Source organism: Lupinus angustifolius, chromosome LG08 (assembly GCF_001865875.1).
Source record: "Lupinus angustifolius cultivar Tanjil chromosome LG08, LupAngTanjil_v1.0, whole genome shotgun sequence".
Lineage (NCBI taxonomy): Eukaryota > Viridiplantae > Streptophyta > Magnoliopsida > Fabales > Fabaceae > Lupinus > Lupinus angustifolius.
Window position 1 is genome coordinate 19299422 of NC_032016.1, and position 19470 is coordinate 19318891.

Genomic DNA, 19470 nt, shown 5'->3' on the forward strand with positions numbered 1-19470 from the left:
CTTTGGAAAACTTTGAAACACTTATAAGCAACTTCAGAAAAATGATTTTTGAAAGTTTAAGTGCAAGTTGTCAAAAAGTATAGAGAAATAACTTTAGAATAAGTTTAAGAGCTTTTGGAAATTGTATAAGAGTTGTATGTTGTTGTGTATTTGTTTTGTGAAAGTTAGAGCTTTTATATAGACTTTCTAAACACACATGGTGCCTTTCTGAAAGTGTAGGAGTTCTTTGAAGTAAAGAGATTTCGTTTGGAATGAAAACATTTCATTTTGAAATCTGAAATCTGATGCAACAGCTCTCAGTAATTGATTACTAACAGTGGGTAATCGATTATCCAAACTCTTTGTCCACTGTTCTTTTAAAAATGAATTAGAGTAATCGATTACACCAATTTGGGTAATCGGTTACTCAACTTTTTCAAAACTGGTAATTTGTTACTTAAAGGCAGTAATGAATTACTCTGGACAGTTTTAAGTTGGATAACTCTTTTCTCACACATGTAACCTGTTACTCAGATGAAGTAACTCATTACACTCTATTTTTGAAAATTGTTTTAAGTATTTTAAAGTGTCTCAATTTTCTTGAAAAATAGTTTGAGCATTACTACTTTGCATTTTTAAGAGTTTTAGGATAGAAGTATCTATAGAGACTTAATCTAATTGTCTTGAAGTTTTAATCTTCTTTGTGTTCATAAGTATTCTTCTTTTTCTTCTCTTTGGTGATGTTGGTGTCTTCATCAAAACTTTGTCAAAATCAGGAGCAAAGGTTTTCTTCACAATAGCTACCTCTACCTTCACTTCACCATCATTGCCACATCATCACCCCAATATAACTTCACTTGTTGCTCTATCAAATATGTAATAATATTATTTTATAAGAAACTATCTCATACAATATCACATCAAATACCATATAAATAATAAAGCTTTGTCTTACATATGTTATAGAAGGAATGTAGATCAGTTATTCTAAAAGATTGTCTTTAATGATGTTTCATCCAATAAAAATTTGATATCTAATAAAAAAAATTAAACATCAATTTAACTTTATTTCCCATTACTAAGTTAACTCTCTTGCTCCTCTTTGTCCCCCTTCTAATTTCCTCAGAAATATTTATGTTTTCCCCTATTGCTTGGTGTTATTCGTCTGACATGGGTCATAACCAACCACTCAAAATGATCAGGGGCCTCAGATTCAACACAGCGTAATTAGAATCTTCATCAGCAAAAACAATCACATCCCAAATAGATTTTATGTTTTTATAGTTCTTGATTGAATTCAGATCTCATAATTATAATGTGGTTGTGAGATTCACTTTCATTCTTTATCTTTAACTTTTGGATAAAAATAATAAAAGTAACTTTTTTTATTAGATTTTTTTTTGTATTAAGGGTATGTCTCATGTTATCTCAAGGAATTATTTCATTTTCTTAGTGCACGATTATCATCGTTTATATTAATCAATTTTTTTATCTTTTTATAAATCTCCTGCCTCTTACATATTAAAATTTCTTTTTTTTCAAACAACTATTCAACACATTACTTCACCGAATAGGCTTCAACTATTGCAACGGTCATTAACTACCTCTCATACCTGTTTATACAATATCTTCATTTAATCAAACCTTTTCACAGTTATTTTCGTTGTCTCATATATAATCTCCAACAACGTCTGAAATTTCCCACACCCCATTTTCTTCTAAGTAGCGGCGCTTTCTCTTTGGCACCGCTACAACCATCAATAAACTTCTTCACATAGAAAAGAAAATGGCTGATCCAAGGTTCGTTGTTCCATATCGTGACCCCTATGATACTCCACTTAGCCCAAGCATTTTCAATTTGACAAACCCCACAATATCTGATTTATCAAACAATGTTAACAATAATTATAATGGACTCGTTCCACTGCCGCAACAAATTGAATATGGAGATGGAAATGGAGTTCAAGGGGTTAATCATCCATTACTTGACCCAATGATGAGTAATTATTATTTTCCAAATGGAGGAAATGGAAACAACAACAACTTTGAATCACAAGTGAATGTGGGTCCAAGTCAGCCACCAAATTGGAACTTCTTAGGGTTACAGAATTTTAGCAACATGGAAGTGATGTCACTTCCATGTTGGCCAGACTCACCATCACCTTTTAGTTGCTCTTGTTGTCAAGTTTTAAGAGAGATAATTCACACCAATGGTATAATTAACATATGAGTCAGCAAAGTACATCTATTGTGCACTATAAATATGAAATGTGTCACATAAAAAAACATTTCTGTGAAGTTTTCAGTCACCAAAATTAACCCATTCTATTGTTTACGGTTTCTCTATCTCTTCTTCTTACATGATAGTTTAATTTCTTCCGTTTTCATTTTCATTAATTTGATATGTATTTTGGTGCTTTAGGTTTTACCTTCAACAAACTTGAGATTGATGGAAGGCTTGGTATAATGTGTCATGCAATTCATCACCAGAATATCAATGGGAATATCAATGGGGCTTCTTCAAGTAACCCTCAATTTCAAATGATTGAGTAAGTTCAACATAGTACCTTTTTGTGGCATTGCAAAACTCTACGTAGTTAAAGAGAATGTGTTATTATTTGCATGTCATTTAACGACCACATTCTACAACAAAGTGCATTTTCATTTTTAGTTTATTTATAAACTTCTTGCACAATTAAATCCTGTGCATGCAATGATGTTTTTGCGTTTACTTTCTAATACCAAAACTCCTTTTGAGTATTTACTTTTCTTACTATTATTACTTTCTTTATGGTTACTATGATCAGTTTTACCATGAAAAACATCCAAGAAATCAAGAATTTTCTAGTGCAATACTGTCTGGGGCAAAATACATCAGGCTACGTTATGGTGCAAGATCCATTGTCTTCCTATTATGAAGCCCTGTGCATTGGACTAGACTGGGCTGAAGACTTGAATGACTATATCGACATGAATCCAAATGGTTCAGGTTGGTTCTATTCTACTGCTATTTTTATTCTTGAAAAAGGTTATATATGCATTGATATAATATTTGTTACAATATTAGTACATCATTAAATGATATACTTATAAAACTATTCTTATATAGTTTCAGAATATTGTGCTCAGTTTCAATCATGTTATATATATGTTTGTAGGAGGACCATCCGATGAAATGGAACAAGAGGTTGACAATGGAAGGGCTCGTAGGCCTAGCCTTTCAGAACAGGTTAAAATTTTGATGTTTTTCCTTTTTCTAATTTCTTGTTTCCTCTTAACTTTACATTAGTTACTTCTACCACTTTTTTATGTAGTATTGTAAAATAAAATAATGTTCATATGTCAAAATAGAACCAAATAAATGTCAAAATAGAATATACATCTAAAAATATAGAACTTAATGAGGAAGTGTTGCATGAGTTTTGTGCTTTTCTTTTATTTGTTTGGCAATAATTTATAGCTTTTTGACTAGTTATACTATTGTATATCGTGGTTGAACAGAAAGAGAGAATAGCGAAGATGAAATTAAGTGATTTAAGGGATTACTTTCATCTACCTATTGAGGAAGCAGCTAGGAAGTTGAACGTATGTTCTAGTGTCGTGAAGGGAGTTTGTCGTAGAGAAGGAGTAAAAAGATGGCCTCAAAGAAAGGTTTAATTTTATGTAACCCTTTTCTTTGTTTTCCTATTTTGATCGCTATATATATATATATATCTATATATATATATATATATGTGTGTATATATATATGAATGTGCTATATGCCCTTGAATTTATTTGCTGAACATGTTTAGTTTTATTTTGATGTGCATAGATCACAAGCATTGTGAAGCAGATGACAGTGCTGAAAAGAACATTAAATTCAGCAGATGCAAGTACAAGGGCAAGAACTGAGGCAGAAATTAACAAACTTGAAGAAGAAATGAAGGGGCTTTGTGGTGGAATTTCCCCAACCGCAATAAATTACTCATGAAACCTGTGCTATATATACTACAATGTGTGTAATTTTGTTATGCAGATGAAACAACTTGTTCTTTTTTATTAGTTTACCTATTTTTTAAAGTGTTCTTTTAATCAGAGATGATTAGCTTCATTTTGTGAGTGTAATTAATTGTAATTTTTGTATGGCCGCGGCCTATTTATATGTAATTTGTTCATACATTATTATTGGAGACTTGGATTTTTGTGAAGTAATGGGATTATTCCAATATAGGCAATTATAGTATCATGGTCTGGTATTGAACCAATAAGCCAAACCTTTTTCTCTAGAGCAATTACAAAATAGTTCTCATAAAAAACTCATCTCATTACTAATTGTGTTTTGAAATGAAATCTTAACGTGATCTAACATGGGATATATTAGGAAGTAAATTAAATATCTCTTTTCATTATTTTTTTTTGTCATAATACCTAGTATAAGGAGATAATTTATCTCCTCCGGCTACTAAAGTCATGCATGTATTTTAATCATTTTTTATAAAAATATTTCTAAAACTAAACAAAATATTACACATATGTCATACTTTTATTGGCCGAAAGAAATAAGTTAGCTCGTGATACGATGAGATATCATTTTTTACAACTGTCTAACATAATTTTTCCACCTTTTATGATATGTTTGTAGACATGCAACTATTTTTATAGGTGAGTTTAGATTAACTTTTGATCTAATTTCTTTCACTTATTCATGCAAGATGTAGAAGTAAAAACTTCATCATCATAACATATTAAGAAAGCTATATAGGAACACATAACCTCTGCACCATGCCACTACACCTATTTTTTCTTGTAATATTAAAAATTGGATAGTGAATATCATATAATCTATGCACAGTGCCACAGTGCACGAGATAATCAACTTGAAAAAAAAATTGGAGAAAGAGAAGAAGACTCTAGTTCTCGTGGAGGAAGGTGAGGTACCCCAGTCACAAACCAGAGAAAACTCTGAATTTTTTCTTTCATTCTTCTACAATATTGTTTGAAGTACTGAAGATGGAAAAGATACATGGCATGTCAACACCTTCTTCTTTCGTTCACGGTTTTTCGGCTATGAACTGGATGAAGATGGAGAATAAACATAAATGTCTTTTCTTTTAGGAAAGTGGAACACAACTATGGAGTGGAAGGTTAGGGTTATTTCTATATGTTTGTTTCATTTTCTGTTCTGTGCTTGAACAATATTCTTGTTATTATTTATTGGTAGCCTTCTAGAATATTCTGTTGTATATATGAAGGTAGCTCTGGCTTTGTTTTGGACATGGCAATAGTTGAATCAGTTAGGAATATTCCTTTGCAAGATCCACCTGTGGAGGAGGAGTTCTGTGCTGCTGATTTGACTTGGACCAAGCCCTTATTCCATATGATCGAGTCCATGATTTTATAGTCGGCGAGTGCTGAGTGTTGAGTGCCCAACTCGCTTCCATATCGAGAAGGAAGGAAACGAGATATTGGCTCCTTGAAGGAGTGCAAGGATGATGAGTATCTGGAGTACAAGCTGTGAGTTTCTATTATGAATCTTATTACTGTTCATTCAAAATAATTTTGATTCAGGTTTTTTCACCTAAATTTGTTCTCCCTTTGGAGTATCATGATTGCTGGATTGTTATACGTTTCGGATTTTTGTTTTAATTTTCTAGTATTTTTCAGCTTGTTTCCTTCTTTTTTAACTTAGTTTGTTTTTTTTTTGGAGAAGGGGAGCCTTGGTGCGATGGTCAAAGTGGTTGCTATGTGAAAAGAATGTCATAGATTCGAGTCGTGGAATCAGCCTCTTGCAAATGCAAGGTAAGGCTGCCTACTACAGACCCACATAGTGGACCCAACCCTTCCCTGGACCCTGTGCATAGCGGAACCTTTATGGCACCAAGTTTCCCTTTTAGTTTATTCTTGGGATAGTGTTGGAACTTGAAAGTGTTAAATTAAGTTTCTCTTTTATAAAACACTGATCCTTGTTAAGTTCCCTAATGTTAAAAAATCATTTTTGTGTTGTTTTAAATTAAAACCAGACTGGCAAACAACTTTTAAACTTAAGTGGTGCAAGGACGGGATTCCAATATGTATGTTGTAAAGTTGAAATATTTGTGTGTGTAGGTACTGGTGCTCATTTGGCCCAGAAAATTATGGGGAAGGTGGAGGTATTTTGCCGAGTCGAAGATATCGATTGAACACTCGAAATCGTGCTGCTAGACCTCAATCAATGCGTGGTTGTACTTGTCATTTCGTTGTTAAGTGTCTTTATGCTTGTTCGTCACTTGCTCTTATTATATACAATGAGAAGTGCCACATTAACAAGTCTGGGTTCGTATGCCATGGACCACTTGATAGAGATGCAATTGGTCCTGGTGCCAAAACAATTCCATATATATGTAATGAAATTCAGCAGCAAACAATGTCCATGATTTATTACTACTATGATTACAATAGCATGGTTGCAAATTGCAGATAAAATGGGGGCAAATAGAAGCAACTATAGTGAGTATGTTTTGCTGAATTTTCAAATCTAGATATACTTTCAGTTTCAGGTGATCACCTGGGATAGAGTAGTACTCAATTTTGCTTAAAAATTAGAAACCATTGTTCAGAATTTAATAATTTTTCCCTCATTTTTTTCAGACATTCATTTTTACATTGTACCATATTACCATATATCTCTTTAGAAATTGAATACCTTTCAAGTACTCAGTTCATTGCAGACTGCAGAGGATAGATCCTTCCATGGATCATGATCTTCTTTTCTATTTTGTTTTTCATGTTCTTTGATTTACATATTATGTATTACACTATTTTTTGGCAAATAAGTTGCAAGATATATAATTTAAATTAGTGATAATTTTGAGTTTAATTCTTCTGATATTCACACTGGCAATCTTCATAGAATAGTATTAAGATTACATTTACACACAAACTCATCCCAACATCTTCATACACATCATGCCTTCAATAATAAATACTAAATAGTAAAGTTGAAACAAATTGAACTAGTATTTTATGGCATTCATGACATCATAGTTTGAAATGCCTAACTGAAAATGCTTTCTAACCCTGGCATGGTTAAATTAGCAACATCATGACCTTCAGAAAGTGAGGCAAGTCTCTTCTTTAGGTTCTCTAACGATTCCACTGTGTTGTCAAAAGTTGTTGCTGTGATAGATACAAGCCCTGGGTTTTGGCTGTTGAACACTGAAATTGCAGTGGCATCTTGAAACCCATTATTTAGAATGAAGTGAAACAAACCCTTTGGGAACACAAAAACATCACCTACATTAAGAAACTCTTGAAAAACTTGGTTTTTGGTATCAACAAATCCAGCAAGCAATACCCCTTTGGTAACAAATATAATCTCAGTAGCTCTAGGGTGATAATGGAAATTTACCAGGCCATCACCATCCATATCAGTTCTTCCAATTGAGAGGCCAAGAGTGTTAAGACCAGGAAACTCAGAAGCAGTGACAAATTTGAGTGAAGCACCAAATATATCTTTAGACCCAGGGTTGCTTAATTCTGAAGTCTTGAAATCTTGAGCTGTTATATTAGCTGGATTTTTGCAGGGTAGGCCATTGATGAATATGGTCTGCTTTTTGGGTGAAACTGTAGGACAAGTGTCCTGTAAGTTTTCACAGTCTGCATAGCAATGTTGGATGCTGGTGAAGGCAACAAAGAACATAAAGAAAATGTTAGCAAAGAGTTTCATCTTTAATCTACACTTGTTATACATATTCTTCTGCCCTTTGTGTTGTCTTTATTATCTTCTTCAATTTATACATATATAAATGTGTCTTGGGGTTCAAGAAATGCAAGTAATGATAACCTTGGAGTTCACTTCTGGCTTTGTAATGAAGTGTAATGTAAGAAGTGTTTTGCTTGAAACTGAAATAAACACTATCTATTTGATCATTAAGCTTGAAGGTTGTGTTAAATGAGATTCCATGTGTGGTATCACCAAAAGCATTCACTTCAATGACAGAAGAAGCTATTTGAGGAGTGGCTTAAATATTCAAGATAAGGAATCCAATTTTAAATGGTTAAACTCAATTAAGATACCCTGTCAATTTTTAGGTCATGTGACAGCTATGTTTTAAGGAGAGAAAAACCTTTATACTCACTCCTCTAGTATTTTATTTGTTAAGATAAAGTTATCAAAGTTCAATTAATGGTCCATGTTTAAACGATATTACATATGGATACATACATTCCATGAAAAATAATAAATATTAGAAGTTTTTGAGAGATCTGATGATTTTTTCTCTCATTTTAACAAAAGTATTCATCTTCATTATAATCTGGATAGATGACTAATCTCTTCGGGGATGATGGTTATCCTTTCCAACAATTACTAATAAGATATTTGTGCATTCGCACGGGTGGTAACGTATTTAACTAGAGTGTATTTAAATAATACAGAGTAATTTATTAATTAAACATTTGCTAATGATTACGGGATGAAATTTGATGTTTATGTATATGTTTGATCCAACAGATTTGATGACAAATAACATGGTATACAACCTATTGTATGAAATAAATAATAAATAGTTATAAACAAAATTTATATAGTACAATTTAAGATAAGCTATAGAATATCTCTTAGAGATTTTGAAAGACTTTTTTATAAACCACATTTGTTATTAACTTGAGTGGTTTATAATCCTTATCATGAATTAAAATCTTCAATCACTTATTGCTTTTAACTCTTGAGATAGCCATATACAATTGACCATGACATAAATATGAATGTTTTTGTCACAAAAAAGAAGCTATATGAATGTTTTTTTCACACATAAATAATAGCTTAACCCTAAACCCATAAAAACACCATTTTTTTCATAAAAATAAACTTTTTCACACAAAAAAATATCTTCTTTTTTTCATATGAATGTTTCCGCAGTGAGAATAATGGTAACTATCGTTTCTAAAGAAGAAAGTAAAAGGCAGTTAAAGATGTCATTTTTATGAGAAAAAACTCAAATGTCGGAAATCCATTGATGAAATAAAATGTTTCATGATCATCGTAAGTATAAGAAAAATGACATCTTTATGGAGGAAACCGTGAGTATAACCAAATGAATTTACAATATGGTTACCTTCCATGAAAATGAGTATCAAATATTTGTTTAAGAGTAAAAGAAAATAGGAAGAGTATGAGAGAAAACTTGTAAATAATATAAAGATGGAAATGAGAGATGAGTGAATAGGAAGACAAAATGAGGATGTCGCGCCCCGATTTTCGGCTGCACGACCTTATTAGAGTCGTTACTACATTTTTTTTTCCAGTCAAAAATGTAGAAAAATCTTTTGACCCAATGGTATTGAGCTTTGGACTTTTATATCTAGGTTCGGGAGTCGATTACACAGTATGGAAGGTATTAGCACCTAGTTGTCTGTTTAAACGGTACCCTACCTATTATATTGCATGGATTACTAATTGTTTTTATTATTATTACCAAAAAACTTTATTTTAATATTATGTCTAACAAGTGTGATCTTGATCCTACGTATCATCTTTATGGGAATCAAGACTACGTCATTCTTTGGGTAGAAAAAAATTTGTTGACTGGGTTAATTTTATTTATTTAAAATAGTAAAATTTAAATTATTATTTTTGAAAACAAAAAGGATATGAGCGAATCATAGCCCTTACGTTCAATACCGCATCTCATATTAAAACTTGGTTAAGAAATTCTATATTTTGTTTTTTTATAAAAAAATATTTTTTGGATGTAGAAATATAATTAATCATATTAATTTTAAGAAAGTGAAGTGTAGCCGTACGTCCAACACCGCAACATATCTTAAAACTAGGATTAACATGTTTCACATAGACTTGTATTAAATGATTTTTATTTTTACGTAATTATAAGAAAAATGCGATTTCAAAATAAATTAACAAATAATCTAATTGCATACTTTATTTATTCTTATGGTAAATGTATTAAAATTATTGTTATGGTAATTATTAATGGAATGGCGTAAATAGATAAAAACAAAATTCAATAGGTGAAATTGTGTACCTGTATTAACTCCAAGGCTGGCGTCAACTTGGATTTCAACAAATTATGTTGGCCTAATAAAAATAGAGTAAGATAAATTCTTATTATATTCAGTGTTTGGTGTGCACCAAATAATAATGATATTGATATAATGGTGACGTACTAATAATATGGTGGCAGTGGTGATTAGTGTGAGAGTATGAAAAAAATGTTGCACTATCTTATCTTATCCATTTCAAACCTAATGTTCCATAGGATAAACGTAAAATATAATAAAATATCACACAAAATAAAAACCTAAATTTTAGTAATACAATTTTTAATCGAGCTAGAGTTATGAAAACTCTCCATTATTTCTCATAGAAGAGTAATTTAACTATCAAAATAAAGCAAAAACAAAAAAGAGTTGAATATGAAACAACTTTAGTCTATCTCTGCTTTTTTAAGAACCACACCGTCCAAGTGATGAAACAACTTGTTTGAGAAAGTACAGATTTGTTAATTTATTGGAAAGTGTAAAAGCTTTCTCATAATTTGTTAATCTATTGCTGCAAGATTATGGCTTCTTATAGTTTTTCTATGATATGCAAATGTTCTCATCTCATGCCATGCTACATTGCATTTAAGTAGGTCATGTAATGGTGGAAAAAGGAGGAGACATACTCAACGTTGATGCAGGATTCCATGTAAAGATTATTACTGCTATCAGAAATTTGGACTTTTTTCCAAGTCTATATAAACAATAGTTTGTTAAATAGCCACATTATATCAAGACCTAAAGTTCACATTACAAGTTCATTTCTCCAAGTCCCACACCGGCCAGAGTATTTAACAAAAAACTCTTTATATAGCCTCTAACAAGCATTTCAAATTGCTGAGTTGGGTAACACCAGCTTGTAACCCAAGTGGGGGCATCAAGGTGATAGAACAGCTTCATGGCTTTGCTGGGTTGGATTGATGTGTGCAATTTGGCTGGCTTGCCCACTCCAAGTTGAGAGTTGAGACATGGAACTTAAGCTGAGGCATAGGTTTCATGACTCCTAGACTAGAGGGCATAGCGTGAGGCTGGTTTCACAGAACAGCGACCACCTCTGGCTCCCAACAGTGGGGGGATTACAGGCTGCTGCACTATCAGTCCACATAGCCTGGTGAGCTTAGTTGCCTGAACCATCACCTTTTTCAGTTAATCCTTATTAACTTGAAGAGACAGAATCAATTTCATCATTGCAACCTTTACTACACGCACTGTCAAGACTAACCTCAGGATGTAACATTTAATCATCAAATGCAACTCTATGTAGCTAGTGTGAGGGTGGATTTTCTATTCTTTTGCTTTGCTAAGTAGCCATTTTTTGAATTAATTATATCAACACATGGGTGACAAGGGTCGAGAGGGTAGCACTTTGTTTCTGAGATTTCCGAAGTATTTCATGCATAATCGGAAATACATATGTGTAACTATTATGTTTAACATTTATACCATAAAAATTGTATCGTCAATCCTAAACAATAGAATTGTTGGTTGACAAACACATGACTGTTTCTTACGCATTAGGTTAGTCATGACATTTTATAAGCCATGTAAGGGAAAATAGGAACTCTTATTTGTCACAAGAAAATAAATGAAATTTATATGTGAAAATTTAAATAAAAATGAGAATTGAAAATAAATAATAAAGGGAGAATGAATATTCATTATTTATGAAAGTAATTTAATTAACTAAAATAAATATGTGTAACTATTATGTTTAACATTTATACTATAAAAATTGTATCGTCAATCCTAAACAATAGAATTGTTGGTTGACAAACACATGACCGTTTCTTACGCATTAGGTTAGTCATGACATTTTATAAGCCATGTAAGGGACAATAGGAACTCTTATTTGTCACAAGAAAATAAATGAAATTTATATGTGAAAATTTAAATAAAGATGAGAATTGAAAATAAATAATAAAGGGAGGATGAATATTCATTATTTATGAAAGTAATTTAATTAACTAAAATAATTTATATTCACATTTCCAAAAAAAGTTATGAAAATTGTGAGAACATGTGAAATGCTTTCTTTTCTTGCTTTTTTATTATTGTTACTCATTAGAAATTTGAGCACAATACCTTTTTTTATATTTGGTCATTTTTAATGGACCTTGAGTGATCTTATATTTAATACATCCATAGCAACCCCTTAAATTTATTCTACATCATTTATGATAATATAATAGCAACCCCTTAAAAAAATTTATATGTGGTGTGAATGAAGAATTTTTTATATAAAAATAAAATTGGTGAGAGTAAAAAATATTTTATGAATATGTAAATTCCCCCTCATTAACTATCGAGTATGTGGAGAGCACTTGGTGCGCACTGCCAGTCCTCTCAATACGCTACTTTTGATAATATAGAGATATTTCATACTCCTTTCATAATGGAAACACTAAATGAGAAACTAAAATAGAATGTACACATTAAATGAAGAAATGAGATAATGTAACAAATGTTCCCAAAAAAGACCTCTGATTTTAGCATTCAGTAACATTTATGAATATCTATTTATCTTAGTTACAATTTCTTTTATAATTGAGGGTGAAAGTGAAATATGAAAATTAAGTCTATATACCTCTCTACATATATCTTTATGTATTTGTAATTTTTATTGTTATCTATATACATATATATCTTTGAATAAAAATTACTTTAAAAATTAAAATGGGAAGAGCATGATGCGAGTTAAGCAGCACCGAATTGATAAATAGGTATTAATTAATATAATATGGGATGGTACGTGACACGCGCACACGTGCGAGGCGATTGGTGATATATGAAAAGAGCGAGTGAAGCGAAACGAGAGTTGGATTGGTGTTTTATGAAACCCTAGGAGGCATCAGAAAATTTTGGGGGAGAAAAAGCGGTTTTGGTCCACTCGCTGATGCCCCTCGCGTGAGATTTTCCACCTTCACTTTGTTTCTGATCTTTCTTTCAAACAGGTTCCCTCCCTTCCCTCTCTTCTCATTATTACACCCTTCTTATTCATTCCAAAATTCACCTTATTTTTTTCCAATTAATCATTTATTCTACTTAATTAAAATACATTATGCTTTATAATTCACTGTAATTGTGTTATGCACTACTTATAATTTGATCAAAGGATTGTTTTTTTATTAGTGTTGTTCCCTTTGTAACCTAGAAGATTGTTTATGGATGTGGATGTAACTGATAAATAATTGTTTTTGTAACAATTTCTCTGGGAACTACATGATTTGCTTGCTATATTGTTGTTGGGTCAAGTTATGCTTCTATATACTGTAAGTAAAAATATTAGCTTTAGGACCTGTGCTGTTCTAAGAGAGTGAGTCTCGACGCATTTGGTAAGTTTGCTACTAAGTGACTATGAGGTCACGAGTTCAAATCCGGGAAGCAGTCTCTGCTTGTGGGGTGGGCTATTGTCTCTATACCTCACCACGTGGGAGTTTCGTGTACTGAGCTGCTGTGTTTTTGTTTCTTAGGACTTGTGATGTTCCGTGGCAAGAAGAAGAAGAAGAGAGGAATAGAGAGATTTTGCTAGTTATTTTAGATTGTTTGTTAAATAAAATAAGAATGAACAGAAGAGGATAGTACATAGGTGTGGATTGTGGAGGAGGAAGTTGCTTAGCAAAACATAAGCTCAAAATCGGAGTTACATTATTCTAAAAGTTCACTTTTGTCTCTCACAAATCAGATAACGAAATCTTCCAAAAATGACACAAGCAGAAATTTTACATCTTGCCCTTTTTGTGGACTCTATTTGCTATTGAATAAACACTAGGATTTGATAGGTGCCTGTATTTAACATTCTAATTTCTTCAAAGTTATCCTCCAAATGGGAAATGTTCCGTTGCACAGCCACCCTCTGGAAAGCAGAATCTCTCCCGAAGATAAAAACTTTCTTTACTTAATAGGATCTCTATTCAAATGACTTTTCGAAGAGTTCTGAGCTTAATAGATCTATTTCTCCTAAATAATGTTTGCATTGTTTTTGCTGTTTCTTGGAAGCAATATTTTTTTCCTACACTGTTCCCCTGCTCTATTTGTCCATATCTATCTTTTTGGGTTGAAAGATTTGTGAGTATGTATTTTTCACCCTTATGGTTGTTTTACTATTAGTAAACTCATTGGTATAATCACAGCCAGAGAGTATTTGTTATTATTGTAAGTACTTGAGTTATATTTCAGCTTGAAAATACAACTCAAGACATGGATAGGAGCCTTAGAACACTCTCATGGTTTTGAAACTGCCCCATATGATGGTTATTGCTGTATTGGACAATTCCTTTCGCTCTCTGCACACTTCTAGGGATCTCCTTCATATTTTGTTTGCACTTTTACTAATTACTACTTTTCTGATTTGCTGCATATGCTGATGGGAATTTGATATGTTAACTGCATATGATATCTGTCTTTGGTGTTTTCTATATAAATTCTCTAGTCTGCCTCCTTTGCTCTACTCACTACTTTTTCTTCTCATGATTTCAGCTCATGACATTCATACTGTTGAATTAGAAACATAATAAGATTAATGGGAAAAATTTATAATAAGATTAATGGGAAAAATTTAAAACCTTTCTGCTTCACATACATATTTACAATTGAGTCAAATGAACATTAACATCTAAGCGGCTATTTTCTACCAGAGACCATATTATTATGATTGGTACTATGATGAAGCTGTACTGTCAGTTCTTCTACAAATGAGTTTACTACCTTAGCACTAGTAGAACTACCCCTTTGTTTTTCTGTTGTTTGCAATTTCCTTATCTCATAAATTTCAGTTTTCTCCTGGTCTGTGTTAGGTCTTCTTACTAGAAGACCCGCGAGGCAATGCATAAATGAATTAACTGGAAATGATTTACTTGATTGGTTGACTTGGTTTCTGTTATTTCCACTTTTCAGTACCCTTGAAATCATCAGGCAGAAATAGTTATGGACATAGATCTTAGATTACCTTCTGGTGAACATGATAAAGAGGATCAAGAAACAAATACAATTGATAACCTATTGGATACAGAAGATAAATTGCGCAATGGTGATATAGAGGGAAGAAATATGGTTGATGCTTGTGTTGAGGTACATCCTCTCGATGGCGGAGACTTGAATTCACCCACAGTAGATATGGTAATGTTTAAGGAAGAAGCAAATCTTGAGCCACTTTCTGGCATGGAATTTGAGTCTCATGGGGAAGCGTATTCTTTCTACCAGGAATATGCTCGGTCAATGGGATTCAACACTGCAATACAAAATAGCCGCCGATCAAAAACGTCAAGAGAATTTATAGATGCAAAGTTTGCCTGTTCCAGATACGGAACAAAACGAGAGTATGAAAAATCAGTAAACCGCCCGCGTGCCAGGCAGAACAATCAGGAATCGGAAAATTCAACTGGTAGGAGATCTTGTTCAAAGATCGATTGTAAAGCAAGCATGCATGTAAAAAGAAGGTCAGATGGAAAATGGGTTATACATAGTTTTGTGAAGGAGCATAATCATGAGCTTTTACCAGCCCAAGCTGTTAGTGAACAAACAAGAAAAATGTATGCTGCGATGGCTAGACAGTTTGCTGAATACAAAACTGTGGTTGGTCTCAAGCACGAGAAAAACCCATTTGATAAAGGCCGGAATTTCGGCCTGGAGTCAGGAGAGGCTAAACGTATGCTTGAGTTTTTTACACAGATGCAAAATATGAATTCTAACTTCTTTTATGCAGTAGATATTGGTGAGGATCTACGCCTGAGAAGTCTTTTGTGGGTTGATGCTAAAAGTAGGCATGACTATATCAACTTTTGTGATGTTGTGTCTTTTGACACCACCTATGTTAGAAACAAGTATAAGATGCCACTGGTTCTTTTTGTTGGGGTGAATCAGCACTATCAGTTTATATTACTTGGTTGTGCCTTGATATCAGATGAAAGTGCCACCACTTATTCTTGGCTTATGCGGACATGGCTGAAAGCAGTTGGTGGTCAAGTTCCGAAAGTGATAATTACTGACCATGACAAGACTTTGAAGTCAGTTGTGTCAGATATCTTTCCTAATTCACGTCATTGTGTATGTTTATGGCATATATTGGGGAAGGTTCTTGAAAATCTGACTCATGTAATCAAAAGACATGACAATTTTATGTCAAAATTTGAAAAATGCATCTATAGGTCATGGACAAGTGATGAATTTGAGAAGAGGTGGTGGAAAATTGTTGATCGTTTTGAACTCCAGGAGGATGAATGCATGCAGTCACTGTATGAAGATCGGAAGTTATGGGCACCAACATTCATGAAGAACATTTTCTTAGGTGGTATGTCCACTGTCCAGCGATCTGAAAGTGTAAATTCCTTCTTCGATAAATATGTTCATAAGAAGACCTCTGTGCAAGATTTTGTCAAACAGTATGAAGCAATCTTGCAAGACAGATATGAGGAGGAAGCAAAAGCAGATTGTGATACTTGGAATAAAGTTGCAACATTAAAAACTCCCTCACCTTTAGAGAAGAGTGTTGCAGGGATTTGCACCCATGCAGTATTCAAGAAGATTCAAGCTGAGGTTATTGGTGCTGTTGCTTGTCACCCGAAAAGTGAAGGACAGGATGGCACAGGCATTACTCACATGGTTCATGATATGGAAACAAATCAAGACTTCATAGTTGGGTTAAATAACATAAGATCAGAGGTATCATGTATATGTCGTCTATTTGAATATAGAGGTTATCTTTGTCGACATGCATTGGTTGTTCTTCAATATTCTGGTCAGTCGGTGATGCCATCCCAATATATTTTGAAGCGGTGGACAAAAGATGCAAAGATGAGGCATATGATGGGAGAAGAATCTGAACATATGCTATCTAGGGGGCAACGGTACAATGAGTTATGCCAGCGAGCACTGAAACTGAGTGAAGAAGGATCCCTGTCTCAAGAGAGTTACAGCATTGCATTCCATGCACTACATGAAGCATACAAAAATTGTGTGAGTGTAAACAGTTCTAGTAAGAGTCCTACAGAAGCTGGAACTTCCGCTGTTCATGGCCAGCTTTCCACTGAAGAAGATACCCAGAGTAGAAATATGGGTAAGCCAAGCCGAAAGAAAAATCCAACCAAAAAGAAAAAGGTATGTTTTCTAGCAATTGAACATGTTAACTACATTTTTATGTTGTTTCTATCATGACCTCTTTGAAATGCAGTTGAGCTGTGAGCCTGAAGTGATGAATGCTGGGGCAGTAGATAACTTGCAACAAATGGTCTGTCCTCATACCATTGGATTATTTTTTTACCTTGTCCTCTTATTAGTTAGCCTAACTAACGTTCAACCATATTACCGGAGGCATGATGCTTGTAGAGGAAATAAAAGATACATGCTCGATTTTACTTGAATACATGTATATGCTTGTTTGAAGGAAACTTCTCTTCAGTTACAAGGAATTCTATTTTGTAGGATAAATTCAATGCAAGAGCAGCAGCTGTAACCCTTGATGGTTATTACGGCGCACAACAGAATGTTCAGGGAATGGTATGTGAATATGACACATCTAGTTCTCAATTTCATCATGTATTATTCCACATCATTTAGTGAAGTCATGTTTCATTTGATGGTTCAGTTGAACTTAATGGGACCGACACGTGATAATTACTTCGGGAATCAACACACTATTCAGGGGCTGGTATGTCATGCAAACTCTACTTACCGTGTTTAAATTTTTACTGACAGAGTGACAGTGCAACAATTTAGAAGCTGTTTTATATATGTAGGGATCAATGAGTTCCATACCAACAAGCCAAGATGGTTATTATGGTGCACATCAGAGCATGCCTGGTCTGGTATGGTTTACTAATGCTAAGGCCAATTTTCTGTTACAATGTTTATTTGAATTCATATTGGTCCATACCTGCAGGCACAACTGGATTTTTTGCGAACCGGTTTCGCATATGGCATGCGGGTTAGTTTGACAATTTATTAATAATAATTTGAAGGTAGAATATTCTTTCAGAAAGTCACTTTGTAAATTCATCTTCCTTTTGGCAGGATGATCCTAATGTAAGAGCAGCACAGTTGCATGAGGATCAATCAAGACACACATGAGTGGCACCTGCATATAAGAACAATGTATTTGACATGGATTCAACCTTCATATTTGTTGTTGTTAAATTCACATTTTCTCTTGAATATGAATAACTGAGGCAGTGATTTAAATTGTTTGTGTTAATAGGTTGGGGGAACTAGTTCTATGAGTTGCACTGCACATCTTGTAGAGAATGTAAGAGAGATCAGAATGGTATGCATATTTGATTGAAGTTACAAGGGAGAACCTCCTAGTTCAGTATTTGCAATGTAATATTATAATATATGTTGTATAATATCCAAAGTCTATTATAAAATACTTATAGATGGTGTAAGGGTTTAGTTTGAAAAGTTCATGTAAAGTTGGTTGATTCTTTAGATTACCTGAGACTGACATTATGATATATTTAATTTAGTAACAAAGTACTCATCTTAAAATCTCCTTCACTTATCATTTTCTTAACTTTTTGTAGCTTCAACATTTTTATCCTTTAAAATGTTAAATATGCTCAAATTCCAACAATCATATATAAGCAACCTTCTAAAACTATACAAGAGTTCTTTCAAAAACAAAGGTTTAAAAGTTATATCATGAATGAAAATATGTCTTATAGTTTATACCAGTGTTGTTGGAACCGGATCGACCGGTCCAACCGTCACCCGACAACCATAACGGCCTCGTTTTGGCCAATAAGTCGTTCCCCATATGGGGCCGTTTTGGACCATAAATAATCCGATCCAACCGGGTTAGCTCGGGTTAACCCGTTATATTAAAACAAGCGGGCCAACTACCCCTTAAAAATTAAAACAATTTTTTTAAAATAAGCAAATAGAAAAAACCTAAAATCTAAAAGACTAAAAGTCTAAACCAGTAAAACCTAATTGGAGACAATGATACTTGGATGAATTAGAATATTTAATCTCTATATGAGATAGTTGTGTTTTGATTTTTAATTCTAATTATATAAGACTTAATCTTATTTGAAGCATTTTTGTTTTAATTTATATGTATATGCATTATGAAAAAACATAATATTAATAAGTGTGCTAATTCATATTAACTTATTTTAATTAATTATATAATATGTAGTTGTATATAATATCATGACATTGTCCGGTCCAACCAGACGGTCTAACCAATCAAACCGGTTAGAACTTGTACGAGACCTCTTCTGAATTGATGTCCGGCTCGGGTTTCATAACACTGGTTTATACCAGTACTAGGAGCTAGGGATATAGTATACTGGTACATATATACTTTAATTTTTTTATTGGAACCATTTGAATTTCAACTAATGAGTTCAGTTTGAAGGATTTATTAAAGGGGATAAAACTTTTTTAATATATTTTTTTTTTCACAAATCAAAATGTAGTTGTTTATGAGATTCCAGACTCCTAGTCATTTGGATTAACAGACATTTATATTATATT

At 33.1% G+C, this 19470-nt stretch overlaps 3 protein-coding genes across 5 annotated transcripts; 2 read left to right on the forward strand and 1 right to left on the reverse strand.

Annotated features, from left to right (window-relative positions):
* LOC109354161 lies at nt 1668–4081 on the forward strand. The gene is made up of 6 exons (XM_019596508.1): nt 1668–2192; nt 2402–2528; nt 2787–2968; nt 3138–3208; nt 3481–3630; nt 3794–4081. Exons 1-6 carry the CDS (start codon nt 1766–1768, stop codon nt 3950–3952), a joined length of 1116 nt encoding a protein of 371 aa, XP_019452053.1. The 5' UTR covers nt 1668–1765; the 3' UTR covers nt 3953–4081.
* On the reverse strand, nt 6813–7880 carry LOC109353577 (germin-like protein subfamily 3 member 4). Its single transcript, XM_019595913.1, has one exon. The coding sequence runs from the start codon at nt 7688–7690 to the stop codon at nt 6995–6997; it is 696 nt and encodes a 231-aa protein (XP_019451458.1). The 5' UTR covers nt 7691–7880; the 3' UTR covers nt 6813–6994.
* On the forward strand, nt 12787–18474 carry LOC109355016 (protein FAR-RED ELONGATED HYPOCOTYL 3). Of its 3 annotated transcripts, XM_019597913.1 has the most exons (10): nt 12787–12950; nt 14893–17091; nt 17165–17221; nt 17416–17490; nt 17579–17641; nt 17730–17798; nt 17873–17917; nt 18004–18084; nt 18188–18209; nt 18243–18474. In XM_019597913.1, exons 2-8 carry the CDS (start codon nt 14923–14925, stop codon nt 18058–18060), a joined length of 2535 nt encoding a protein of 844 aa, XP_019453458.1. In that variant the 5' UTR covers nt 12787–12950; nt 14893–14922; the 3' UTR covers nt 18061–18084; nt 18188–18209; nt 18243–18474. The 3 variants fall into 3 exon arrangements, with proteins under 3 accessions (XP_019453458.1, XP_019453456.1, XP_019453457.1); XM_019597911.1 differs by having other exon boundaries at nt 18188–18474; XM_019597912.1 differs by having other exon boundaries at nt 12806–12950; nt 14806–17091; nt 18188–18474.